The sequence below is a fragment of the Glycine max genome, chromosome 1, assembly GCF_000004515.6.
Source record: "Glycine max cultivar Williams 82 chromosome 1, Glycine_max_v4.0, whole genome shotgun sequence".
Lineage (NCBI taxonomy): Eukaryota > Viridiplantae > Streptophyta > Magnoliopsida > Fabales > Fabaceae > Glycine > Glycine max.
In genome coordinates, this window is record NC_016088.4 from 54,847,013 (window position 1) to 54,873,359 (window position 26,347).

The window sequence follows — 26,347 nt, forward strand, 5'->3', positions numbered from 1 at the left end:
TTTTCAATCTATTAACATTACGGTTTAGGCATGGCACTCGTGCGGGGGGCAAGAAGTACTCCCTCGCTCCCGTGATGGGAGTATTTTTTGCTTCGTCCCCATTTCCTATCTCTCCGCATGAACCTGCGGGGACCCCGTTGTACATTAAAAAAATCAAAAATTATAAATGCACAATTTTGCACAGTGTAAAACGGTGAAACGAACGGTGAAGAAGGAACGCTGAAGCAAGGAAGAAGGAACAAAGGTGAAGAAGGAAGTCAAGAAATGAAGTCTGTACGGTGTTTTAGGGTTTGTGTCTTGTTACTTGTGAGATATTACTTATACATACGATAATTTATTTTATATTTTTTATTAGTAAAATACTATATTAACCCTTATATTTATGTTATACATATTATAAGTTATGAGGATATATAAGTAAAATTCTATATACACGGATATACGGGGACTTTGCGGGGGCAGAGAGCATATTTTCCGTCCCCGAATTATCAGCGGGAGATTTTTCATCCTCGTCCCCACAGAAAATTTTTCTCTGACCGAAGGACCCCGAATGAGACAATTCCCGCGAGGATCCCCGAGTTGGGTAAAGAATTGTTATGCTTAATGACGGTAATATATATATATATATATATATATATATATATATTCAAATTTGCTATTTTAAAATAAATCTTTTTAACAATAATAAATTTTTGAACGTCTATGAATTTCTACATCATATTTAATGTCTTATATTTTCTTCTATACCTATGTTATAAATCTGAATCTTCGTATTTGAATAGGAGTATTTGTAGGGATTATTCTTAAACAAGAATAATTTTAGAAATTATTCATGAATGAGAGCCTTGTTATGAGTTATTTTCTTTCTCATTGAGCCAATGTCTTATATTTTAATCCTATATTCCTATATATTAAACAATTATTTGTATTTTTTATTCATTTGAAATATACTTCTTAATGTTAATTTTAAATTTAATTTATTTAATGACTAAATAAAAAATATATTTATCGATCATCTGAAACCACTCTCCTATCATGTTTATTTTTATATATTATTGATTTTTCTTAATCACGTATCTCTTTCAATTTTACATTTTTCCAATTTATTTCTAAATGTTGAATTTTAATATTATTTTTAAGAATTTCTATTTAGTTGGAAAGATGAAATTGAGTTGGAATTAGTGAATTTGATACACGTAGGTTAGTCCAATTAAATGGACAGTTTAGCATGGTCTGGTCCGAAAGAACTAACTGTGCCATTACCGTTGCAGCAGCAGCTCTGCTGGATCCTAGTCATATACTAATCCATAGTTATCTACTTATCTGAACATACTTATTTAATTTCCTGCAAAACAAGAAAACAAAAAGAGTGTGTTTAGCATATTAAAAGGTACTTAGTGCAAAATAATTACAGTATTATTTTTCTAAGTAAAATTAATTAGTTATGTGAAAAAACTTAACTTCTGGTCCATACATACGGGGCTACGTTTCAGCGTGCATGCCGGTTGCATTTTAAACCTTCTTGACATTGAATTAATGCTGTCAGATAAGATAAGAATGGCATAGAAAGACACACATACAATTAATAAATTAATTAATTAATTACTTTACTTTGTGGACCATAATTAATTAATTAATTTACTTTGTGGACCATAATCAATGCTCGAATCAGTTTGTGGACCTTTTCATCCTCATAATATTTAACACTAGTATTACTTCACTTTCACAGTTTTACTCTCACTCTCACATTATTTCTAGGATCCCTTTTTTTCATTTCACTTCACTTCATCCATCTTTCAGCTATGAACGCTCTAGCAGCCACCAACCGTAACTTCCGACGTGCAGCTCACATTCTCGGTTTGGACACTAAGCTTGAGAATAGCCTTCTCATTCCCTTCAGGGAAATCAAAGTATCTCTCTCTTTTCCAAATTTATTTGCTTGTTTCTTTGGATTTCATGGTGCGTTTAGGGGGATTTACTCATATCATACGATTCAATTCGCAGGTTGAATGCACGATCCCAAAAGATGACGGAACACTAGTATCATATGTAGGATTCAGAATTCAACATGACAATGCTCGTGGACCGATGAAAGGAGGGATTCGTTATCACCCGGAGGTACACTTCTTTCTCTCTTCGATTTGTTATTTTCTGTTTTTTTTTTTTGTGTCATGTGATGTGCGTGCATGAACTCCACGTTGCTTACACTAGTTTTTTTTATATTATATAGTACTATTTTTTTATAATAGTATCTTTTTATTAATAACAATTTAATTTAATATTTTATGGTCTTAAATTTATATATATTAAAGCATTTTTCATTTTATGAAATTAAAAAGGTATTAATTATTTTTAATAAAAATTTCATCTATTTGTATTTTATTTTACAGAAATTAATATATTATTCTAATTATGCTATTAAACACATTAATCAACTAATACATAATTATTATAATTTAAGTATTAGTCTTACACACAATTGCGCTACATATACTTGAGAAAAAAATTTTATTACTTATTGATGTCATCCTAACTTGAGTAAGATTACTAATTAAACGTGATTAAGAAGGATAATAGTCCCAAAATCATTTTGAAATAATAATTTGGGTACTTAATAATTTCCTTTAAAAGGTATGCATTAATTTAAAACATATATAAGGACTAATATTTATCTTTTTATAAATTCTCTTAATACTTGGTAAAGTAATTATCAAACAAAATATTAAATAATGTAATTAATATTTTGAAAATATGAAATATATTTAATTTTTTCTTTATTTAGTAAAGCAGGAAGAATATTTGTAAGATTACATGTAGAGAATTTGGAATTATTTTATCCTTCTAGTATAATTTTCCTAATATTTTATTAAAATAATTAAATAAAAAAACTAAATGTATTTAATGTTTTCAAAACCTGTAAACATTTAATTTTTTATTTATCTACTCTCTCTGTTTCTTTTTATCTGATTTTAAGATTGTTTTGTCGAAATTAATAAATTTTCTTGTTTTTAATACTCCTGGTTGACATAAAAAAATATCTAATGTCGAATTTTTTTGTCAAATCTGTACTCGTATTTTTTAATTAATCATGTGGCTAACAATACTACATCACATTGATTTGTACCAAAATTCTATGAAATTTTTTCATATAATGCATCCGCTCCGTTAATAACTTAGAGGAAATTTCAGCCTTGCAAAAAAGTACCAATTTTTTAAATCCAATCCTATTTCAAACCTTGATAAACTATATTAGTTTTAACCTCATAACACTATTGTAGAATTTTACATTTGCTCATGTATCCCTGCTTTGTTTTATTATAACTAAATGTATAACATACAATTTGTGGAACTGGGAGCACATCTTATAAACTTTTGTCAGCTCAGGAGAGTAGGATGGAGTTTAACTTTGAGGGTTTCCGTATAAGCTGATGTCTAATGATCCCTTATAAGTTACAATTATAAACATATAACGATGCATATTTTAACTTTCTTTTGAGTATCATTGTTTTGAACAGAAGAGTCACATATTCTGTGTTGTTGGGGATGTCAGGTTGACCCTGATGAAGTGAATGCTCTAGCTCAGCTAATGACATGGAAGACAGCCGTAGCAGACATTCCTTATGGAGGAGCAAAGGGTGGAATTGGCTGCAACCCGAGGGACCTCAGCGTCAGCGAGTTAGAACGTCTAACTCGCGTTTTCACCCAAAAGATTCATGATCTCATTGGTATTCAGAGAGATGTTCCTGCCCCTGACATGGGAACTAATTCACAGGTTCTGATTTAATTATATTCCCTTACTTAATTTCTGGTTTGTGCCCATTTCTTATGTAAACCAACATCTAGCAGTTTCATTCACTATTCTATCATTTTCATTCGTTTACTATTTATTTCACAGACAATGGCTTGGATTCTTGATGAGTATTCTAAGTTTCATGGACATTCACCAGCAGTTGTGACTGGGAAACCTATAGTAAGTATAATGTGCATAATCATCCTTTGTTCTTGTATACACAATCATAACTTATTTGTAGAAATTGTTTTAATTTTCAACATTTTTTGTTGTGGTGTAGGATCTTGGAGGTTCATTGGGAAGAGAGGCTGCCACAGGATTGGGAGTGATTTTTGCAACAGAGGCTTTATTTGCTGAATACGGGAAATCAATTTCTGATATGACATTTGTAATCCAGGTATTTCTTTACTTACTATAATCATCATGGCTCCATGACATAGATATTGATATTTGATCCCATTTTCATGCATATGATGTGATTATTGGTTACACTGTATATGTGTAGGGATTTGGAAACGTGGGCACTTGGGCTGCTAAGTCAATTTATGAGAGAGGGGGTAAGGTGATAGCTGTGAGTGACATCAGTGGTGCTATTAGAAACCCAAATGGAATCGATATACCTGCTCTGCTGAAACACAAGGAAGGCAATGGAAATTTGAAGGAATTCTCAGGAGCAGATATCATGGATCCTGATGAATTGCTTGTTCATGAATGTGATGTTCTCATCCCTTGTGCCTTGGGAGGAGTTCTCAACAAGTATGTTTATTATCTAAGTCACGTATCTATGTTCATCAGAAATCATCAGCATTGAAGTTATCTAACAAGTACATTTTGCTTGTTCATTTAAAGTTGTATTTATTTTTAATTTTGGCTAAACTTAATTTTGTAGGGAAAATGCTGCTGATGTGAAAGCGAAATTTATAATAGAAGCTGCAAATCATCCAACTGACCCTGATGCTGATGAGGTAAGGTTATTGCTTTGTTGTTTTGCATGAGATGAGATATGCTGAATTGATATTAGAGAATATAATGGAAGTGATTTCATTTATTGTAGATATTGTCTAAGAAAGGAGTCATCATATTACCCGACATATATGCTAATGCCGGTGGAGTGACTGTGAGCTACTTTGAGTGGGTTCAGGTAATGGGATCAATAAAACACTCAAAATTCTCAAAGGCTCACTTGAAAGCAAAGTTTTCATTTTGAAATCTCTGTGTTGCAGAATATTCAGGGATTTATGTGGGATGAAGAGAAAGTGAACCGTGAGCTGAAAAAGTATATGACTAAAGCCTTCCGCAACATAAAGGCAATGTGTCAAATTCATAACTGTGACTTGCGAATGGGAGCCTTCAGTCTCGGAGTGAACCGTGTTGCTCGAGCTACACTTCTCAGGGGTTGGGAAGCTTAATAGAACACATGCATCACCGCTTGCTAAACAAGTTTTCTAGCTTAGTATTATGTTGTTGCCCTTTCTCCAGTATGCTCCTTTTTTTCCGTTTGTTATTTGATCGGTTTAGTTTAATTTAGTTTAGTAATTGAGTATCATTGTTGCCTAAGAACCACATGTGAAGTTACAGGTGGATGTGTTTCTTTATCCAAGAACCCAAATTTTCTGCAATTCGATCATGACATCTTAGTTATAGCTTCACTGGCTATTGATGAAGCTATAGAAAGCAACAAATTTTATGGTAAATTTATGAAGTATAAAGGAGTATTCATTTAAATATTTTAAACAACTTAAACACATAAATTATGCTAAGAAAAAAAATCAGATGAATTTGCAAATCCCATATTTTTAAACTCTAAATTGAGCTAATAATTTGTGAATCCAAATTATACGTTATAGTTAGGTTCGGCGTGTACTTCTTTCCAGAAAGGTCTTTCATTGCACACGTACAGAAATTATCTGGATAATTCTTTGTTACTGGGATGAAAGACATATATAAGAGGGAAAGGAAACTGTAAAACAAAAAACCCTCTAATCTTTTTTGGGAGTACTTGAGTTTTCATCCTGCCAAGTTGCTTGCCATTGCTTGTCATAAAATGTAATCTCTTCCCATAGCTTCTTAAGAGTTTCAATGTCCTCATTCTTTCGGACCAGAAGTATTCCACTCACTGCTGTGAACAGAAGAGTTTTGCAGAAGAAATTGCTCATTTGGTCAACTACACCTACTCCAGTCAAGCTATCAACCACATAGGCCATAAAAAATCCTATCATTGCAGCACGACCTGCATGATATATACTCAAAAAGAAAACAGATATTGTATTTAAACAATAAATTTGTGAGAAAGACAAGAGGAGAGAATCAGAAAAGTGGATGGTAGGAAAAAAATAATATTATATGAATAACATAACTTAAAAGGGTAAAAAAGACTAACAAAGATGGATTTTATGATTTAACTACTTAAAACACTATAGTCTCTAATACCCAGAATAGTAATCAGAACTAAGTACTAACCATTAAGTAGTTCAGCTTCAGGAAGATGGAACCTTTTTATCCATGCCCACCAAGGAATAATGGCGGTGTTAAAAACTACAGGGTTATCATTAGTAGATGATTCCGGATTGTCCCCAAGCCATTTTCTTCTCTTAACCTCTGAGACAAAAAACTTAGATGAGGGAGTGTGTATTAAAAAATATAACAATAATGAAGGAAGAAAAAACATCACGGCACTAATCCTTATATTAACTGTTCATGTGTTTCTCCCTCCCTCAAATAAACAAAAACAGAAAATGAAAACACACAAACCACTGCCAAATAAATTCAACTCTTCAAGGAATACTTAAATATGTTTTGAAATTTCAAATTTCAATAAAAGTGAAATTAAATTTGTAGCACTTAACTACAAGGTACACATTATTATGCAAAGTGTAGCCAAAATACTAGTAATTCATAACCTGACCAGCATCAATAACAGCATCCCAGTCAGTGTTGCCATTTATCTGAAACTGTTTTAAGTCCCAAGTCCCTCCAATCCATCTTGGTTCCTCAAAAGCTGAAGCTGAGGTTGCAACCTCATTGTCAGCTGAAACCTTCAAGGGAGAGAGGCGAAGCAAAGCATTGCTGGATCTGAGAGTGATGAAGGGGTTGTGGAAGAAACCGATTTTGGAATACGGTGAAGGTGCGGTTGAGAAATTAGTCAGAGGAGAAAACGAGGCCATGAGTCTAGTCACTGCTAGCTAGCTTGCACAAATGTGAAATGTCATTATATGCATTTAAAAGAACATGTTTACTATATATAGTCTCAGCCTCGGAAATTGGCTCATGTAAATGTTAGTAGGACTACACAGTAAATCCTACGTGTCATGATATATTGGGTACACATCAATAATCAATCACACTACGGTAAAGTTCGGTGTGTGATTTTTAAGTCCTGTGATTTATATATTTATTGAGAAACTAGTACTTTGTTGATTGATGTAGTTTGATTTCTTGCATTGCTTAAACGTGTTTTGCTTTGATACACTTTTCTTTTTCTTTTTCTTTTTTTTTATCTGCAACTGAATTTCATTACCTTGCACAAGATGTGCTAAATCCAAAGATACATAATACGATACATATTTGATAGGGAATAAGATTATTTTAAAAATATATAAGATATGATACGTGTAAGATACATGTTTAAAAATATATAAAAATGTATAAAATATGATAAATAATATAATTGTAATGTTGCAAAATATGTATGGGTGAAGTATATAAAGAGTATTGGTATTAGATATGTGAAACAAATTAAATCATTGGTCCTTCATAAATTTGAATACTTAATTGATACGTATGGGTGAAGTATCCAAGAGTATCGATATCAAGATACATGAGGCTTTTGCGCTTCATTGGCTAAAACATAAAAACAAGAGTTTTACAAAGATCCAACTTGCACATGATTTTTACAAAGATCCAACTTGCACATGATTTCTAGTTACTGCATATAATATCCTGCTGAAAAAGAAGATCGAATCTTTCCAGATACCAATATACAATAAGCATACAGGAAGATACAATCCCATTATCAAAACACAAGAGTTGCTATACACATCCCCGAGAGTAATCTATTCACCCCTCTTTCTTCACTGCAAACAAACTCCTGGGTTCACTTGCCATGGCTGGAAAGTGAAGGAAACTTTTCCTGATATGCCTTAAGCCATGTCCAGATCATAAACATTGATTTTTGCCGTATGCTTTGATGCTCGTTGCTATGCTTTTAATTTGCAAGTTGTGGTAGCCTAATTTTTTGTTTTCTATCAACTTGTAATTTTATTTTATCTCAAATATTAATTATTAGATTGCTAGATTTTAGTTAATAAAATGAATCGAATTTGTGACTTTTCTCTCATTTTTTTCCTTCTTAGCCAGTTAATCAACCTTATAAATGCGATTAAGGACAAGGTTATTGTGGCTTTCATAAGACTTGTGAAATTTGGTACTATACTGTTTGTTTGCAATGTTATTGACTACAGTAGCTGCAGTTCGGGTAGCAACATGAGTGTAATGGAATCACCGCAAGGCATTGAACATGGAGCTATGATCTTATCGAATCTCTTAGCCAAGATCAGATGCTACTTAGGATGTTAGTATTATTAGGCATCGATGATACTTAGAAGCTGCAAAAGCTATGATTCTAGATAAATTTTTGCTTAATTATTTTTTAAAAAGTTGTGCTACAGCCTACAAATACTATGGCATAGTTCAATGATTATGTACAATAGCAATATTAAAATTAGAACTTAAAACTTCACCACCAAATCTAAATTAAATCGAACCAGCGGGTTACGAGTTTTTATAAAATTAGATCGCTTAATGTTATTTCAGAATCAATCTAAATCAAACTCAGAAACTCTTATTGCAAGCGTGATATTTAATTGATATATCAAAATTTGATTGCTGGGACAGAGATGGGACAAAAGATTTTAATTCCTTGAAAAAAAAAAAAATTAATTCCCATCATCAAGTTATGCTTGAGAAATTTTTTGTTTGTTGAGAACTTATTAATGGATACAGTTGACATATATTCCTACCGTTTCGTATATTAAGAAATTTATTAATTACATAAGTTATTATAATAATAAAATGGCTTTTTAAAGAAGTTATTTTTATTAAAATTATAATTAGAATATAATTATAAATTTATTTAAGCATTTAGATGAAATATTAAAAATTTAGGAATATTTTAGAAAAAAATAACATTTTAAAATAAATTAAAACACTTAAAAATAAATATGAAACCCAAGAAAAGTAGAGGAGAAAATCCCCATATAGTTGACCCAATAGTATAAGGTTCATTTGTATTCATATATGACAAAATAATCTAACTTAATAGAATATTATATTTAATTATCCTTACGTATATAAAATTTTATTAGACTAATAACAAACCTATACAGAAAAGTCTTTAACTCAACGAGTCAAGGAACACTCATCTCAAAGAAAATAGAGGGAAAAAAATCTAGAATCATATTATTCATGTAACAACTAAACTTTCATTATATTCAATAAAATTAGTTGAAAAGTTAACTGAGAATTAAAAGATTAGCTATAGTTGAAAGTTGAAAAGTTAATTTATTAAATTATAAGTGTTTAATAAAATTAATTATTAAAATAAGTGAAAAGTGTAAAATGATATAAAAATAATAAAATCATAATTTATTTTAAAAACATAATAAATAAATTAAATAAATGTATTGAAGATAAAAATTAAAAATTTAGAAACTAGTATTCTAAAAAAGATTACTTCAAGTAGGTTTCAAAATACGTTAAAAGCTACATAAAAAAAATTATTTACCATACAATTAAACAAGCTTTTTAACTAATTAAAAATTAACTTAAATGTCTTACCCAACATAATTTATCAATTCAGAAAAAAAGTGTATTCTTATAAATTTTGAGAAATGTGCATTCACGAGATGTCTATAGTATTCATTAAACTATTTTCTTATGTTTTTTTTCAACTGTGTAACAAAATGTAAAAAGAAAAATAATTATAATATAATTTGAGTAAAAATTATAAAATAAGGTGTACGTTTTTTTGTATAATTAGATTAAAAAAACACCTACTTTTTACGAAAATGTTTTTCTTATAAAAAAAGAAAATAATGAGTTATTTTATCAATATCGTGAATAATATACCACGAAGAAAAGTAATTTAATTATATTCTTAAAATATATTTAAAAATTCATTCATTTTTTTAAAATTTTATAAACGAAAAAATTAATTACATATTATTATGATTTATTAAGAGGAAATACGATAACTAAAAATTTACTAAATCTTAATGGTTAAAACTTGGGTATTTGGTAGGACACGCTGTTTTAGTCCGATATAGGAAAAGCTGAAGGCTGCAAGGCCCAACACAAGCCCAAACTACCAGTTCCACTAGGGGCCATTTTAGCACAAACTACCACTCCTATTTTTAACTCTTCTCACCCGCCATTTTTTTTAGAACTAAAAGAGGGTAGGAAAAAAAACTTAGTTATACTTTTTGTTCAATTTTTTTTACCTTTACTCCATCAAATTAATTTAGCATATTTTACTCCTAACTTTTATAAAATTTGTAAATTTCACCTTTCCATTGTTTGTGTTGATAAGTGTAAAAATTAAGAGTAAAATTTGTTAAAAAAATAAAAATAAAATAAAATTCATCAAAAAGTAAAAAAAAAACAATAGAAAGTAAAATTTATTAAAAGATAAAATGTTTGAGGTAAAATTTGTAATTACTTTAGCCTGTCACGTCAGTTCTTTGTTAGTAAATTAACAGATAAATGATAAAAAAAAAATTTATAAATTTCTTAAAATTAAGAAGTAGAATAAATATATGGTGATGTGAAATCATATAATAATTTCTTTTTATAACGCATGCTCCTTTTATGTCAATACATGTTTTAGTTAATTGATTTCTCAATTCAAAACTTATATTTTCTATTTGACATCGACATCCACAATCTCTCTAGTTTGGATTATTTTCTATTCCACTATACTAAGTGCAAGATAACTAGGCTAGGCTCTTGAATAGGAGAGCAATTGCTTGTTCTTTTCATGATACACGACCCATGCAATTATTCATCCCACCCTCTAAAAAATGGAAAAGAAAGGAATCGTAGAGAAGGGACACGTAGAAGAGTATCTTACTAAAATTGTTGCTTGGTTGTTGGGTGTGCTTATTAAACCTTGCCTAAGTTGCATTTGCATTACATATTTGAACCATATATGGCTCTTAGATTCAGCTTAAGTGCATGTAAATGTGTAACTGAATTGGTGGACAGATGACACCTTTGTTTTTGGTTTGATTTTAGGTCCATATGTCGTTACTTGGCTGATTGATTCCGAACACGTGGTGGAGTCGATGCGAGGAAGGGAGACATATTGGAATTATGAAGCTTGCACAAAGGATGGTTCTTTAGATAGCAATAATGATCATGTCTCTTTTGCACTATCTAATTTTAAGTGCTTTGTCACCCATTGGTGTGGAGAGTGATGCACGTATCTCTTTTGCACTAATTTTTGGGGATGGAAAAGGAAAGATCACTGGATTTCTTAATCGGCATGGTTCTTTAATTTGAGGAGGATATTAGATTAATGAGACAGAATTTTAAGAAGAGAATAATATGATTAAAAGAGCACCATGTAAAAATGTTATAAGAACACTCAAAGCATAACAAAAATAAATAGAGAGAGTTTAACTGAATTGATTGAATATGATAAGTGAATTGTTCTAAATCTTTCCATACCTATCTTTGATTCCTGAAAAAAAAACATAATAAAATGAGGGGAAAAACATTATAAAAGAAATTAAAAAAAGATATACAGTACGTGATGTGAGAGTTGGAAAATAGTACAGAAAGAGGAAATGTGAATAATCTCAATTTGTTTTGGAAGAAATGTTTAATATGTTAAAAAGAAGGTACCAAAAAATCTGAATGTTTTGTTAATTCATGACCATTGTAGTATATAAGCTTGACGATATGAGTATTGAAATTTAAGGATTATGATATAAAAACGTTTGGTATGATTAATAAAATAAATATTATTTACTAAAAAAAATTATAGCAATGTTTAATTCATATTCATCGGTAGGTGCTAAAGAAGTGTTTTCACATGTACAATTGGCTAGAATTAAATAAGTTATTAGATTGGAAGAGTGGTGCGGACCACATTGCTAGAGACCGTATGTGTATAAGCACTTAGAAGTATAAACATTAATTATATATGATTTACAATAATATAACTTAATTAGATCTTGCAAACAGGGAGGACATAAAATTTGTCCAGTGTGTTATATATGAAAAAAATAACTTAAAAGTTCCCAAATGTTACATATATCTTGGTGCTGTATGCATCAACAGTTTCCTGAGCAATGTTGATTGAGCTCTCTATGTTGGCAAGCTTCGTGGACAAAGAAAGGAGTGACCAAATGGACGGGTTGGATTAAGAAGCACCTACTCCAATTTATATTAGTTTTTTTGTTTGTGTTTGGATGCCTCCTTTTCAATGGGTGACTTACACTTACCCTATACAATGCAAATATGCCGACAAACACCCATCCCTCAAATTTTATATATATTAGACTTAAATATATTTTTTGATTTTTTTTAATTTTTAATAAAAAAATTGTTATATTGGATTTATGATATATTTTTTTGTTTTGTTTTGATCTTTAATATTCATAAGATATCATGTTATTACTTAATTACAAAAAATATTTAAAATAAAAATTTTGATATATGAGAATGCAATGTAACGAAAAAGATTATTAAAATCCTAAAATAAAAATCAGTTATTTATTAATGACCTAAAAACATATTTTTGCATATATAATAATATGGATAATGGTGAACAGTGACTTGATATGAAAAATATTGATGTGACAGTTGTTTAATTTGTTGCACCAATAAACTGAATCAAGCGAAATTGGATTTTATCTCAACACATTTAACCGACTCCTTCCTTGCAACTCTTGTAAAGTGAAGTGAGACAAAGATAATGAAAAAGAACAAGGAAAAGAGTAAGTACCAAAATAATACTAATAATTATCGTGAGACTAGATGAATTATATTAGAAAACTGTATGCGTATCTTTAAGATGATCTGATTTTCACTTAACGCGTCCAAAGTTGAATCCAGTTACAACTTGTGCTCATACTAAATAACGGGTCACTACTGAGTGGACTGACGCACTGGGTGCGTTACAACCAAACGTGGCTGCTAGATATTTAAGTTACTTGACGTTAAACAATAATCTAATCCATTTATTTATCACATTACTTCCTCCAGGCTTCATCTATTTTTTTATTCTATAATAATGTTAAAATTTTAATATTTATTCCCTCTAATATTTATCATGATAATTAATCAATAGTATTAGCTTTTGTTAGAAATAAAATAAATAGTTAGCTATCTACTACTAACAGACTTGGTGTTGGGTTGAGTAATTATTTCGCAACACGCATACTTTTCACAATTAGTTAAAGAAATATACAAAAGCAGCAAATAATTTGATTCTAGTGTGGGGATAATACCCCAGAAGGAATTTAACTCGTCCCTATTCTTAGGCAATGATGCGGCATGTCATTTTTCCGCACTTAAATAGTATTGTAATTGAATGACATGCTCTGCATGATATAACTACAAAACCATGACTATTAACCATTAATAAACTTGTTCAAAGGTTGCTTGTTCTTCCAATCTTTTTGTCTGTTCTGTTTTTAATCGAGGGAAACATCAAACACTTATCGTTTGATCCTGCACTATGCACATGGTAGATTTGTCAACATAGCTTAAGATTTTTATATACTTTGCATGTTCCTCTTCCTTGTTTATCCTTTGAATCTATCGACATACCAAGATGGAATTTGAAGAACATTATGGGGATGAGATAGACACAAAGAAGAGTATCTACCAATATTTTCTTTCCATTATTTTGTTTGGCTAAATTTTCTATCAGGATTCCGAGCCTTGAGTTAAGCTGCAAGTGCATGGATCATCCAAAAAAGTTACAATAGAACAAAGTTAGGTCTTTTTCCATTGTAATAAGTAATTGGTTCTAATATATGATGACCCTGGCCCTTGAGGGGTCAACAATAGGGTCTACATGTACACATCATTATTCCAATCCTCTTGCATATTCCTTAGTCCCCAGTTAAAGAAAAAAAAATGCCTACCACCTAGACTTCAGACCTGTACTATAAATATGACTCTACATCTTTGCTTTCTATTTTATAAAGCTTTCTCTTGTTCATATAGTTATTCCTTGCTTCACTTGTATGCTTTAGTTTCTAGCATCGATCACTCCTAATTACTTGCTGCATTTCTCTACTCCCTGTGCTTGACACTTTTGTCATTTAAAATGGAACTTAATTTTAAGTACCAACTTAGCCTTTTCTGTGTCACACTGCTCTTACCTGCCCTGTGTACCTCTCAAGACTCTTTTACGTGCTCCAGAGCAACCTATTATGGTAGCCCAGATTGTTATGGAAATCCAAGTACGTGAGCCTTCTTTTCTATCTATTATTGCGCTTGTTCATATATGGTGTGTGTACTAAGCACATTTTTAAATTGTCTGTACATATATGGTGGACAAATTAAACTTGCATAAGTTCATTGTATCCTAGCTATCATATTCATTCAAATGATGACACACTGATGTGCTTTTCAATGATAAATAGTAGCTTCTGTTAAATAATTGTTACAGAATTTTAAATGCCTAAATAGTCTATTCATTGATTGATAGTGTAAAGAAATTGTATATTATATTTCGATCACAATCGTCTTATTTATTCAGTTTATTAACTTTTACTATAATTATTTTTAAAAATATATTATTTTAAAAGTCATATTTATTACAATTTTTATTAGTTGAAAATGTAAAAAAAATTGCACACGCATGATATGATTGGTCAATTGATAATGTTTTTAGGGGGAGCTTGTGGCTTTGGAGAATATGGAAAAACGGTAAACGATGGTAGTGTCGCAGGCGTGTCTTGGCTATGGAAGAATGGATCTGGCTGTGGAGCATGTTATCAGGTTACTGTACTTAATTAATCAGTTTAATTTTATGGACTAATTGAGAAAAATTACACTATTAATTGTAGCCTTTTCCATATAAAAATATAGTAGTGCCTCAAAACATGCCCTTTGCATGAAAAGTATAGTCAATTGACACTTTCATACTCCATACCACTACACGCCTAATTAAAAGAAACATGAAGAAAAATAGTTTTAAGTATTGATTACCTGGATCCTTCAAATCATAATATGATATTATCTTTCCTTTCCTTAATAATTAATAAAATCCTCAGTGAAAGAAAACTTCATCATTGAAACATAAAATCAAGTAAAAAGTTTGCCAACCTCCACTTAGTTCCTTTATTAATTTGTGAAATAAAAATGATGATGATGATGATGAATCAGGTTAGGTGCAAAATACCACAATTCTGCGATGAGAATGGAGCATACGTGGTGGTTACAGATTATGGCGAGGGAGACAGAACAGACTTTATTATGAGTCCACGTGCCTACTCAAGATTGGGGAGAAATGCAGATGCATCTGCAGAACTATTCAAATACGGTGTGATGGATGTAGAATACAGAAGGGTACCCTGTAGATACGGTGGCTATAACCTCTTGGTTAAGGTCCATGAACACAGCAGAAACCCTCACTACTTAGCCATTGTCATTCTCTATCTTGGTGGAACTTACGACGTAACTGCTGTTGAATTGTGGCAGGTACAATTTATAAATAAATAATAGATTTAAATATGTTTTTGGTTAACGTAAATTAGTATTTTTTTATTATGTTTCACTTTGTAAATTTATGTTTTTGATTTTAATTCTTATAAGATTGTGTTTTTTTAATTTTGATCTCGTATGATATTTTGTTTATTTTTAGTTTTTGTAAATTTGTTTTTTTTTTTAATTTTAATTTCTGAAAGTGTAAACTTATATGAATATAAATGAAAAAATTAGAATTTTATATGAATAAAATTGAAAAAATACAAATTTACAATAACTAAAAATGAGTAAAATATATTATAGATACCAAAATTAAAAAATAGTTAAATTATAAGACTAAAATTAAAAAAATCCTAACTCCAGAAATTAAAAACATACTTAAACCACAATAAAATATATCTTAAAGTTCTTTATACCATATAAAAAAAATCACATTGAGTGTTGTTTGAATGAAAAAAATTGTTAATTTTTATAATAACTGTTTGTGAATCATGTTACACATATTTCTTCTTATTGACTAATAGTTAATATGTTTATTTGAATCCAAAGTTTAATATAAAAGCATTTTAAAGGTACAATGATTGTACCATGAGCTTTTCTATATATACCAACTTGTACTTTGAGTGTTGTTTATATTCAATTACTTTACTTGAAACTGAATTGGGTTCTTGAAATGTTAATGGATGGAGTAGGAAGATTGCCAAGAGTGGAGGCGAATGCGCAGGGCATTTGGGACTGTGTTTGACGCTGAGAACCCTCCAAGGGGTGACATAAAGTTGAGGTTCCAATTGAGTGGTAATGCAGAGAAGTATTGGGTGCAATCCGAGAATGTTATCTCTAGTGATTGGGAGGGTGGAGCTGTCTTTGACTCCGAAATTCAGCTTGGTTAAAATGAAAAAAGGCACTTTCTGATTTCAGGAATATAGATAGTGACTAGATTACTAGTGTTTTATTGTTTATGGTTTGTGCTATTCTAAGAATGTTCCTTTGTGGTGAGTCGATCTAGTGCTCTTTGTATTGGGGACTAAAACTGTGGGGATTCATATATTTCCCGTATGAATCATCACAGAATATGAATAAATAAAAGTGATGCTCAGCTAATGTCATAAGAATTCCTTCATCTTTGTTATTGTTAAAATTAAATTGATATGTACTTCAATGGGTAGCTTAAATTAATATCTAATGCCTCCAATAAACCAAGCAAAGCCGTCATTGGCATACACTAACAACTCTGACAAGGACATTAGTGGGGAACGTTAGGAAAAAGAAAATAAAACTACTCTAACTTTATTAACACCTGCTTTGGTTCAAATCAATTGCCGGAAAATGGCTTCTCCATTCCAATTAGAGGTGATATAACAAACTATCCTGTAGGATGCAGGTTGCAAGTTATAAAAAAAATTATTGAATTCAATTTAGTTTTTTTAGGGATTTTGCGAGGTAAAATTCAGTGCAATAAAAATATAGTTTTTTTAGGGATTTTGTGAGGTAAAATTGATTGGGTCATGATCAAATCAGGTTTAAAAAAATTTTTGTTCAATTGAAACTCAAAATTTAAAATTCAAATTTTACATTTTATTGAACATTTTTCGGTCAGATCAACTAGCTCAATAAAATTTAATATAAATTTAAAGGTAATTTAGATAGAAAGAATAACAAAAGTACTAAAGGAAAAACACTCTCTTTTTCTGTTTACCAAACAACCCACAAAAGGGAAAAAAATCCCTAATTTTTGCTTGATATTTGTTTTAAAAAAATATAACAATGAATTTCATACTTTTTTAGGGTGAATTTCATACTAAACATCAGCCTTGTTTAATAATAAAAAATCACTTATAATTACATAGGAAATTTTTTAAGAAATGTGATAAAGTATAGAGTTAATGGATTAACCATTAAATTATTGATTAAACAAATCTAATATTTAATTATTGAAAATAATGGAAGGTAATGTGTGAAAATATTTTTTAAAAAAATATGGTGTTTACATTTAATATTTGTTTACCTAAAAGTACATTTTGTTTTCATTACTCTTGTAATAAAGTTACTTTTTCGACAATAATCCTCTAGACAAACGTGCATGTTATCAATTACTCCCTCTCTCTCCATTGCAAAATATGTTATTATATATTATTTTATACATATTAAGAAAATTTAATAAATAGATGAAAAATAATAATAATTTTACAAAACAAACCATATAATATTAATATTATACGGAAAAACTAAGATTCTATTTGTAGTGGTTTAGCTTTAAGTTTCAAAAAATTTTAAAATAATAATCAGTTTTAGGTTTTAGTTTGAAAATAAATTAAACCAATTTTAAAATATGATTATTTTTAAATAAATTCATTTAGAAAGTTTCATATCATATTAAAATTAGTTTAAGAATAATTTTGTGTAGTGATGATATTAACAGTGACAGTAGAAATATCAATAGTGATTACGGTGGTAGTGGTGATGATAGTGAAAGTGACATTAGTGGTAGTGGTAATGATTTTGATAGTAATGGCGGAGGTGCTATTAGTGGTGATGATGATAATAATGTCAATGACAATAGTAATGACAGTGACAACGATGAAATAGTGATGTTGTTAGTAGATGCAAGTAATGATGGTGTGATAATGGTGATTGTGATGATAATAACAATACCTTGGTGGTGACATTAAATGGTGGAGGTAGTAACAATGTCAGTAGTAATGTTGGTTGCAACAATTGTGATACTAAGTGGTGATGATTGTAACAAGTGATTGTGGTGTCAAATATTACATTAAAAAGTCAAATACATATACTTATTTTAAGATGAAGGGAGTATGATCTAGACAAACACGTACCTTTATTACTAATATAATTAGATTAATAGTACACAAAAATTTCTCCTTGCGTTAAATACAGGAAGTAGGCTAAGCTATATTCACACGCATGTCTGGATCTATAATAGCTGAGAGCATTTTGATAATATTTGTTTTTTAAATTTAGTAAGCTATATTCACACGCATGTCCGCAATTTTCTGTGCACAATCGCCATGGGCACACAAGTATGACAGTCGTCATGTAAAACCCGTTACACCACGACCATAAAATGGCAACCTATCAATTTTCTGTCACCCTGCTATTTAACAACATTGATTACTAACACTCGTCTTCCTTACATTGAAGAAGAAGGATATTGATGAACTTCGCATTAAGACTGCAGAAAAACACTATTACATTAATTAACCTTGTTGCCCTCAATACATCCTGCCAGTACAATCCACAGAACCACAATAGCAATACTTCTTTTTTATATTGCCATCAGAATCACGAACTTGATCTATTTCATAATTGTAATCATAAGTCAGCTCTTGCAAGGGAGGAATGTTATCAGCAGCAAAGAACATTATGTGAGGCATCCTGGTGTCATGGTGATCATAAAGGACATTCTGAGCAATAAGATTAGGGGAGCAGCTATGGTTGATGAATCTCCCCAAATTACCAAACTGAGCAGCGTCAATGGTGAAACCACCATCCTTCACAACTTCACAAGAAGCTGAGTGTGCATCAGGCATGAGAGTCGTGAGAGTCGAAAGATCATCCCAAAGAGTACTGTTGCTATAGTTATTTCCAATATCAAAAAGATACTCATCATTACCGGTTCTTTGTTCAGCTTCCTTGTCTTCAAGAAGCTCCCCTATATATTCACATATAAAACTTCCTGATGGGATTGAATTCAGGGATCTCACACCCCATCCCCTTGTATCGGTTTTAAATATTTCAAGTTGAAACTTTATGCCAAGTTGGCTGACTCTATTATGGCATGTTGAAGGACATTTACAGGTAGGTCCACACTCATAGACCAGAGGCTTTGCTTGTACAATAGCCTCATTGTGATTGAATGGAATCTCTCCCCCATTTTTCACTACACATGAACATTTCTCCAAATCGGAGCATCCATTAGTACAATCACATCCTTCTGCAGGAAGGACATGGCAATTGGGGTATATCATGCTAGTTATGTAATTAAACGGAGGGGGGTTTTCATCATCTATGGTGTTCACAGCACATATCGGAATACGTTCTTTTCCATAAGAAATATCATCAACACATACACCTTCTCTTGTTTTGAACTTTTTAGATTTCTTCACTTCCTTCAAAGCAAGCTCTGGTTGACCAAGGATTCTTCGCAGTCGAAACTTATAAACCAGCTTCCCATGTGGTCCCACATCCTGCCAACAAGACTCAACCACATACAGTCCATCATAAACATATATCCTGCACTTTCCATCCATTGATTCAGAGCCACGTATCACCCTAACACTGTTCTTTTCCTCAATACTGTTCTTCAGAGCAAGATTGCCCCGCTCAAGCTTCTGGTCTTCAGGTTCTTTATCAGTGTTCATCACATTCCCACCCTGCCCTGTATATATCAAGCCATCTGAATTATCCAAATCATCAGCATAAGCCCCTGACGCAACAATACTAGTTGCAAGAATCTTACCATTTTGCTTCACATAATCTATGCCACCCTGAATCTGACGATGAAGGCCAACTATATTAAGCTCCACCCTGTATTGAAATTCATCACCAACTTCAACCCCGGGGACATCACCCAGTATCTGCTTGCCTGAGTTAACATAATGTCCATTCTCCTTAAGGATCTTTGCAGCAATTAAATCAACTCTTTTACTATTTGCTCGCTCACTTAACTTTGATTCTACTTCCTGTAAAAGCTTTCTGAAAACCACTTGAAACAACCGTAAAGTTTTCCTCACTTTTTTCCGGGTCACATTTGAGTCGTCCTCATCACCAGTGAAATTAGAATGAGAAGGAGTAACATTTACATTGAACTCATGTGATTTCAGAACAATTTGAAGGTCTTCATTATTTTCATATGAATCGAGACTATCCTTCTTTTCGCAAATTACTAATTCACTCATACCTTCAGAAGTAGCATTTCCTTTTTTCTTTTTGAAAGGCTTCTGCCTAGAATAATTTTGTGCACCTTTACTCTTGATAGCTGTTTTAGACCTGTCAGGCAATGCAACAGTTACTTTCTTTTTCTTGCCTTCATTTTTAGCATCACCGAACTTAAATTTTGAGGAACCTTTGTCAGACCTCCAAGGACATTCTGATTCAGCCATCAAACCTAGTACTACTTTCCTCTCTGATGAGACCCGGGATCCATTGAAATTCCCTTTCAACTTATGCTTAGAATGAGATAGATCCAAAGGCTTTGTCTCTTCCCTATTTTGCTCTTTTACCTCTGCCTTGGAATTTATTTTAACATGATGATTACTTTCTTCAGGAAGTGTAAAGTGCTTGTCTCTCTTGATTTCCAGTGGCTTCTTCACTCTCTTTGCAGCATTACTTTCAGAATCAGTTTGGACGATGTCCACAAGCTTTCTCTTGTAACCATATTCATCTTGGATGTTACTTTTAATTTCTTTTACATCAGCGGGTCCTACTTCTTTCAATGGATCTACAGCCATGGCTCCTACTTCTTTCAATGGATTGTTGTCATCTAAGGCCAGGTTCTGTTGACACGCTTTCTTGTTATTTAAAGAAGAGATCCCCTCTAGACACACATCCTTGTCCTTACTGAGATGTGGAGCATTGCGTCCACATAAAGCTGGGAAGTCTCTGAGAGCTGAAACTTTTCTTCGAGGAAGATACCTTCTAGTTACAGGCTCCACCATGCAAGCACTAGAACCAGATATATTGACATTGGGCAATAAGGGTTTTAAACCACCTGACATAACCACTTCACCCACTTGAGAAGATGACTTCAACATATAAGAGGAGTCACATTTTACAGTGTTTGCAGTTCTTGCAAACTCTGCATTCAGAATTTCTATGTCCACTAATGGCACTTTGACAGACTCGTCTTCTGCAGTAGGCCCATCCACTTGATGAGATGAGACCACGGGGTTTTCCTTGTTCAAAACACGGTCAATTGTTTGTTCAACAGTCACTTTTGCAGCTTCCTCTTCTGCAGTAAGTCCATCCATTTTATGAGATGAGACAACAGGGTTTTCCTTATTCAAACCAGACTCAATTGTTTGGCCAATAGTCACTTTTGCAGGTTCATGTTCTGCAGTAGACCCATTCACTTGAGGAGATGAGACTACAGGGTTTTCCATATTCAAACCACTGTCAGTTGTTTGACCAAGAGTTTCAGTGAGAAGTGAATCTTTTACTTCAGAATGACTGCCATCATTTTCACAGTTGGAAGTTTTAACAGTATCATCCCCTAAATGTTCACCATTCTTATCCTCAATAATTGTACCATTAGTTGAACCACAACCCACAATATTTACGTTTAACACTGGATCAATCCTCAAAGCAAATGGTCCACATCCATCTGGGAAATCACGAACAGCAGAGACTTTCCGCCGCTTATACATGGACCTAGCGAAGAAAGTGTATTCCCCATTTTCCATCAATGACTTCTCATTTCTTCCTTCTTCAGAATGACCATTACTGACTGGTGCTGCCATTCCTCTAGATTACTTATGAATTCAGCAGACTCTTCAAACTCCCACTCCCAACAAGAGATGCCAAAAATCACATCCCCTATCAAATAAAGGTGTTCAAAATTACAACAAGAAAGCAGCAAAATATTTCCATATAGATTAACAACTCAACCATAACTCTCATGGTAAAAATAACAGAGTAAGATGATCATTTAACAATAAAACTAAACTGACTGCTGCTGAGAGTCCTGAAGACCAACAACACGGCTGGAATGAGACAAGAGTTTCAGAGTGCAAATATGATTTTTAAGGGTTTCAAATTTCATCATCTTATCCAAACGGGCCCTAAGTACTTAGTAGAAGCTCGATATGATATGATATTCTTGGGCTTGAAGGGCATGTTGTGTTAGGTTTCAGCTTAATATCAATTGGCACTAAGTGAATTTGTCCGGCAGATATATAGGCTCTGATACCATGTTAGGTTTCAGCTTAATATCAATTGGCACTGAGTGAAGTTACCCAATAGATATATAAGTTGCACCCCAAGAATTAAAGCAAGAGATGTGGGACTTCCTAACATGATGGGCCAAAGCCCATCAAAGGTTAGAGACGAATAAGAATGGGCCCGAGGTCCAGTGGAAAACGGAGATTGATAGATAGATAGACCATACATACAGTAGTCTCAGCATTCAGCAAGACAGAAACCAAAACTAGAGCGGAAATGGATGCTTTCCGCGCTATGCTTCTTCACATACACATAAGCACATTCAGCTACTTCACTCCACCGCCATGCACACCTATGGCGTTGTTTTTAAGTCATGGTGCCACATGGCACTGTCGTATTCCCTCTAAACCTTCCAGAACAGTAAAATCCCACGCAGGTTCAGAGAACTACAACTTAGTGTTGAAGAAAGATAAGTGCTTAGGGGATGAAGAGTGTGTCAGCGAGGTTGGAAGTGGGACCACAATTGCAGCCGTCGTAACTTCCATGGGAGGCCCACCTGCCGCCGTTGGAATAGTTCGACTTTCGAGACCTGGGGCAGTGTCCATTGTAGGCTGAGTGTTTCAGCCCGCCAGGAAGACATGGCAGCCCACCAGCCACATTGTGGAAAACGGCATCATCTTTTGATTAACTTTGCATCATTGAAGAAGACTGATATTCTCTGTTACGATTCGACATTTTTATGAGAAATATAAAGAGAGTATGTATTAAAAAGTAGTGTGGAGTAAACCATTTTCCAAACAAAAGAGAAAGCAAAAATGATTGTTTCTCAACAGGTGTAAAGGAAGGTATAACTAAAAAAAGTGAACTGAAGAAATAAAAAGAGTTTTGTAGAACAATCAACAATGATGCATTTAGTTACAAAGCTTATTGGACAGATGGTTTCTTTTGGAAAGTGGAAGCATGACAACGCATAAAGATTTCCCAACTGGAAAACAAATGCTGACACAAAAACATTGCTAGAGAAGGAAAAACATATTCCTTCAAGAATTTTCATTACAAAGGAAGGAACCAAAACCAAAGCAAAGGTTGTTTTCTTTACATTAAAAACAGTCCTTATAATTCCACATGAACAAACTTCAATACCACCACAAAAGTCCCTCTTCCGAATCCAAATAAACCTTGTTTTTAGTTGGAGATGAGAAACTATAGCGGTGCTATAGCACTATTGCTATTGCTATTGCGTTGGAGAATTCCTTGAATTAAGATTCAAAAGGCACGTCTCAGTAGACCAAAAAAGGCACTCCAAACAGGCTCTGGATCTCACCTCAGCACCTTAGCTTGCCATTGATTACACGCAATAAAGATCATGAGCAACCCTAATCGTTTTTAAAAACACCCCTCTCCAAGGTCGTGTGCATGTCAAATACACGCATGCACATAACCTAACCTAACCTAACCATCCAAAACAAAGAGCGTAACATTGCAATTGAACATCATTTAACATTGAATTATATTTTCAATTTCCCCCTTCCCAAGTGATTGAAGTAAAGCCCTCAATTCTAATGCAGTTAAAAAAGAATAAGAATCGACAATTGAGACATAAACATAGAAAAAGACGTGAAGTGGAGGGAAGTTAGGGCATGAGATAGATGGAAACCTTGGGGAGAAATCCCTGTGACTGAGTGTGAGCGGAGAGAAACGAAGATCAGAAAGCGTCCTGAAACAATGTGAACCCCAGCCAAGAGAGATTAGTTTCAACTTTTAAGTTGCCTCAATTATACTTTTGCTAATTTATCTTTGGGTAAATTATATTACCCTCCCTTAAGTTTGACAAAATTACTTAAATCTCTCCTCCATTTTTCAACAACTCCTGAATCTTCATAAATATTCACCAAATGTTAAACTGTGCCCTCTTCCCTGATTTTGAGAATACTAATTTTAGTATCGAAACAAAAAAAAAAATAGAATACTAATTTTTTAAGAATAATAATTCTTTAAAAGTTTACTCAAATCTATTATATTCATTTATAACTATTATAAAAAAGAAAGATGTCATCTTTTTTTAAAACATTTTTATCATTAACTATTACATATTTTAAAATAAATTACACCCAACTAAATACATAAATGACTTCTAAATCGAGGCACTAAATGTCTTTTTTACCCTACTAATTAATAATTAAAGTTACATAGTTTCTCTACAGGCTTTCGTTTCCTGTTTTAAAAGTTATATAGCTTTTAAATAAATTTAATCAATAAAATTTTAAACTATTTATATTATTTCAACCTCACAAATCACTATAACTAATCAACATTAATGTATATTTTTTGGCATATTTTTGGAGAATGCAAGAATCAACTTGCATGTTTATAAATGATTGTTTATTATGTGAAATTTAAATTTACTTAAACTATTTTATTTGTTAAGTACTAACTATTAACCATAAGGTTTGTTATAGTTTATAAATAAATAATATAAAAAAATATTTAATTGAAGTTTAAATGGTGAATCCGCATATATACTCTTTGAAAATTCTTCTCTTTGCTTTTACAAGTCCGGTAACATGTGCAATGCGGGGTAAATGTAGTGATTTATTTTATGAAATTGCGTAAATACTTAGAAAATTGAAGTTGAATGAAATTAATTTTGTAAATTTTAGTTAAAATTAATTTTGTAAATAAAGTGATTTATGTTGGTAGAAGATTTGTGTTTTAATAAATCTCAGGAAGAAAATTTTGGCTTAAATTTAACTATGTTTTCCTATTTTGTTCGATTCATCATTTTAATTCCTTCATTTTAAAATTGAGATATTTAATTTTCTTATTTTAAAAATATATAATTTTAGTTCTCTTATTTTAAAATTAAAATTTTTGGTCTTCTTAATTTTAAAAATATGTGATTTTAGTCTTCTCATTTTAAAAACATTTAATTCTCTTTAGAAAATTTACAATTTTGATCAAATTATCAATTTTATCTCAATTATTACAAACTTATAATTACATTTGGTCCAATTAAACTTTAAACTTAACATATTTATTTAAGATATTATCAAAAACAATATTTAATTAATTAGAAAGTAAGAAATAAAAAAAATAAAACATAGACAAAATTAAAGATTAAACTAAAATTATGAATTTTCTAAAATACAATAACCAAAATTACTAATTTTCTTAAATATGAAGATCAAATGTTTGTATTTTAAAATAAAAAAAATTAAAATTATGAATTTTTTAAAATATGAGTCAAATATCTCAATTTTAAAATAGAAAAATCAAAATTATATATCAGATAAAACAAAAGAATCAAAATTACATTTAAACAAAAAAATTATCCTAAGTTAAACGACTTTAATTCACTTAATTTTAAACTCAGAATTAATTCCACAACATGTTAAAACATTATCATGATTTTAAATAAATTTTTTATCTAAAATCATGATAATTAATATTTTAACATAATTGTAAATTATTCATTGTGAATGTAAGTACGCACCTAAATGTGACATTGCACATGTTGTGCAAGTAAAATTGCTTTAAAAAGATTTGAGAGCTTATATTTTGATAACCAAAAATTTCAAACATTCAATTAATAACTCTTTTTACCTCTCTTCTTATCATATTACACTATCATTCAAATTAATCACTTATCTCTCATCACTCCTTTTTTCACTCAAGGTATATGCAACTCAAAAATTATCTAAGAAACATTTTCCAAAAGATTTATGGGGTAATTCCGTGAACTGACCTCTGACATACTGGCACTACCAAATACTTCTATGGACCCATGATTTCATTTCACAGTACACTCTTTTGCTTCGTCCATGACAATTAAGCATTCGACAAAGGAATACATCAAATCAAATGCACCTTTAGAATGTCGGGGTATGGGTTGTCATACACTTTGAAAGTTAACTTTAGATCGTATGATTGTCCAGA

The 26,347-nt window shown here is 31.6% G+C and overlaps 4 protein-coding genes across 4 annotated transcripts; 2 read left to right on the forward strand and 2 right to left on the reverse strand.

Annotated features, from left to right (window-relative positions):
* The first annotated feature begins 1,730 nt into the window (after nt 1-1,730).
* On the forward strand, nt 1,731-5,409 carry LOC100801250 (glutamate dehydrogenase 2). Its single transcript, XM_003517348.5, has 9 exons — nt 1,731-1,910; nt 2,005-2,118; nt 3,551-3,772; nt 3,896-3,970; nt 4,071-4,187; nt 4,296-4,546; nt 4,680-4,755; nt 4,845-4,931; nt 5,014-5,409. The coding sequence occupies exons 1-9, from the start codon at nt 1,803-1,805 to the stop codon at nt 5,197-5,199; spliced, it is 1,236 nt and encodes a 411-aa protein (XP_003517396.1). The 5' UTR covers nt 1,731-1,802; the 3' UTR covers nt 5,200-5,409.
* A 229-nt stretch (nt 5,410-5,638) lies between these two features.
* Nucleotides 5,639-7,002, reverse strand: LOC100802326 (chlorophyll A-B binding family protein). The gene is made up of 3 exons (NM_001317440.2): nt 6,696-7,002; nt 6,251-6,388; nt 5,639-6,020 (listed from the first exon to the last, which is right to left on the reverse strand). Exons 1-3 carry the CDS (start codon nt 6,952-6,954, stop codon nt 5,770-5,772), a joined length of 648 nt encoding a protein of 215 aa, NP_001304369.2. The 5' UTR covers nt 6,955-7,002; the 3' UTR covers nt 5,639-5,769.
* Nucleotides 7,003-13,404: 6,402 nt separating this feature from the next.
* On the forward strand, nt 13,405-16,626 carry LOC100802855 (expansin-like B1). Its single transcript, XM_003517350.4, has 4 exons — nt 13,405-14,265; nt 14,700-14,806; nt 15,194-15,508; nt 16,207-16,626. Exons 1-4 carry the CDS (start codon nt 14,130-14,132, stop codon nt 16,402-16,404), a joined length of 756 nt encoding a protein of 251 aa, XP_003517398.1. The 5' UTR covers nt 13,405-14,129; the 3' UTR covers nt 16,405-16,626.
* Nucleotides 16,627-18,331: 1,705 nt separating this feature from the next.
* LOC100803378 (histone-lysine N-methyltransferase, H3 lysine-9 specific SUVH6) lies at nt 18,332-24,249 on the reverse strand. The gene is made up of 2 exons (XM_003517351.4): nt 24,069-24,249; nt 18,332-22,066 (listed from the first exon to the last, which is right to left on the reverse strand). Exon 2 carries the CDS (start codon nt 21,988-21,990, stop codon nt 18,745-18,747), a length of 3,246 nt encoding a protein of 1,081 aa, XP_003517399.2. The 5' UTR covers nt 21,991-22,066; nt 24,069-24,249; the 3' UTR covers nt 18,332-18,744.
* Nucleotides 24,250-26,347: the final 2,098 nt, after the last annotated feature.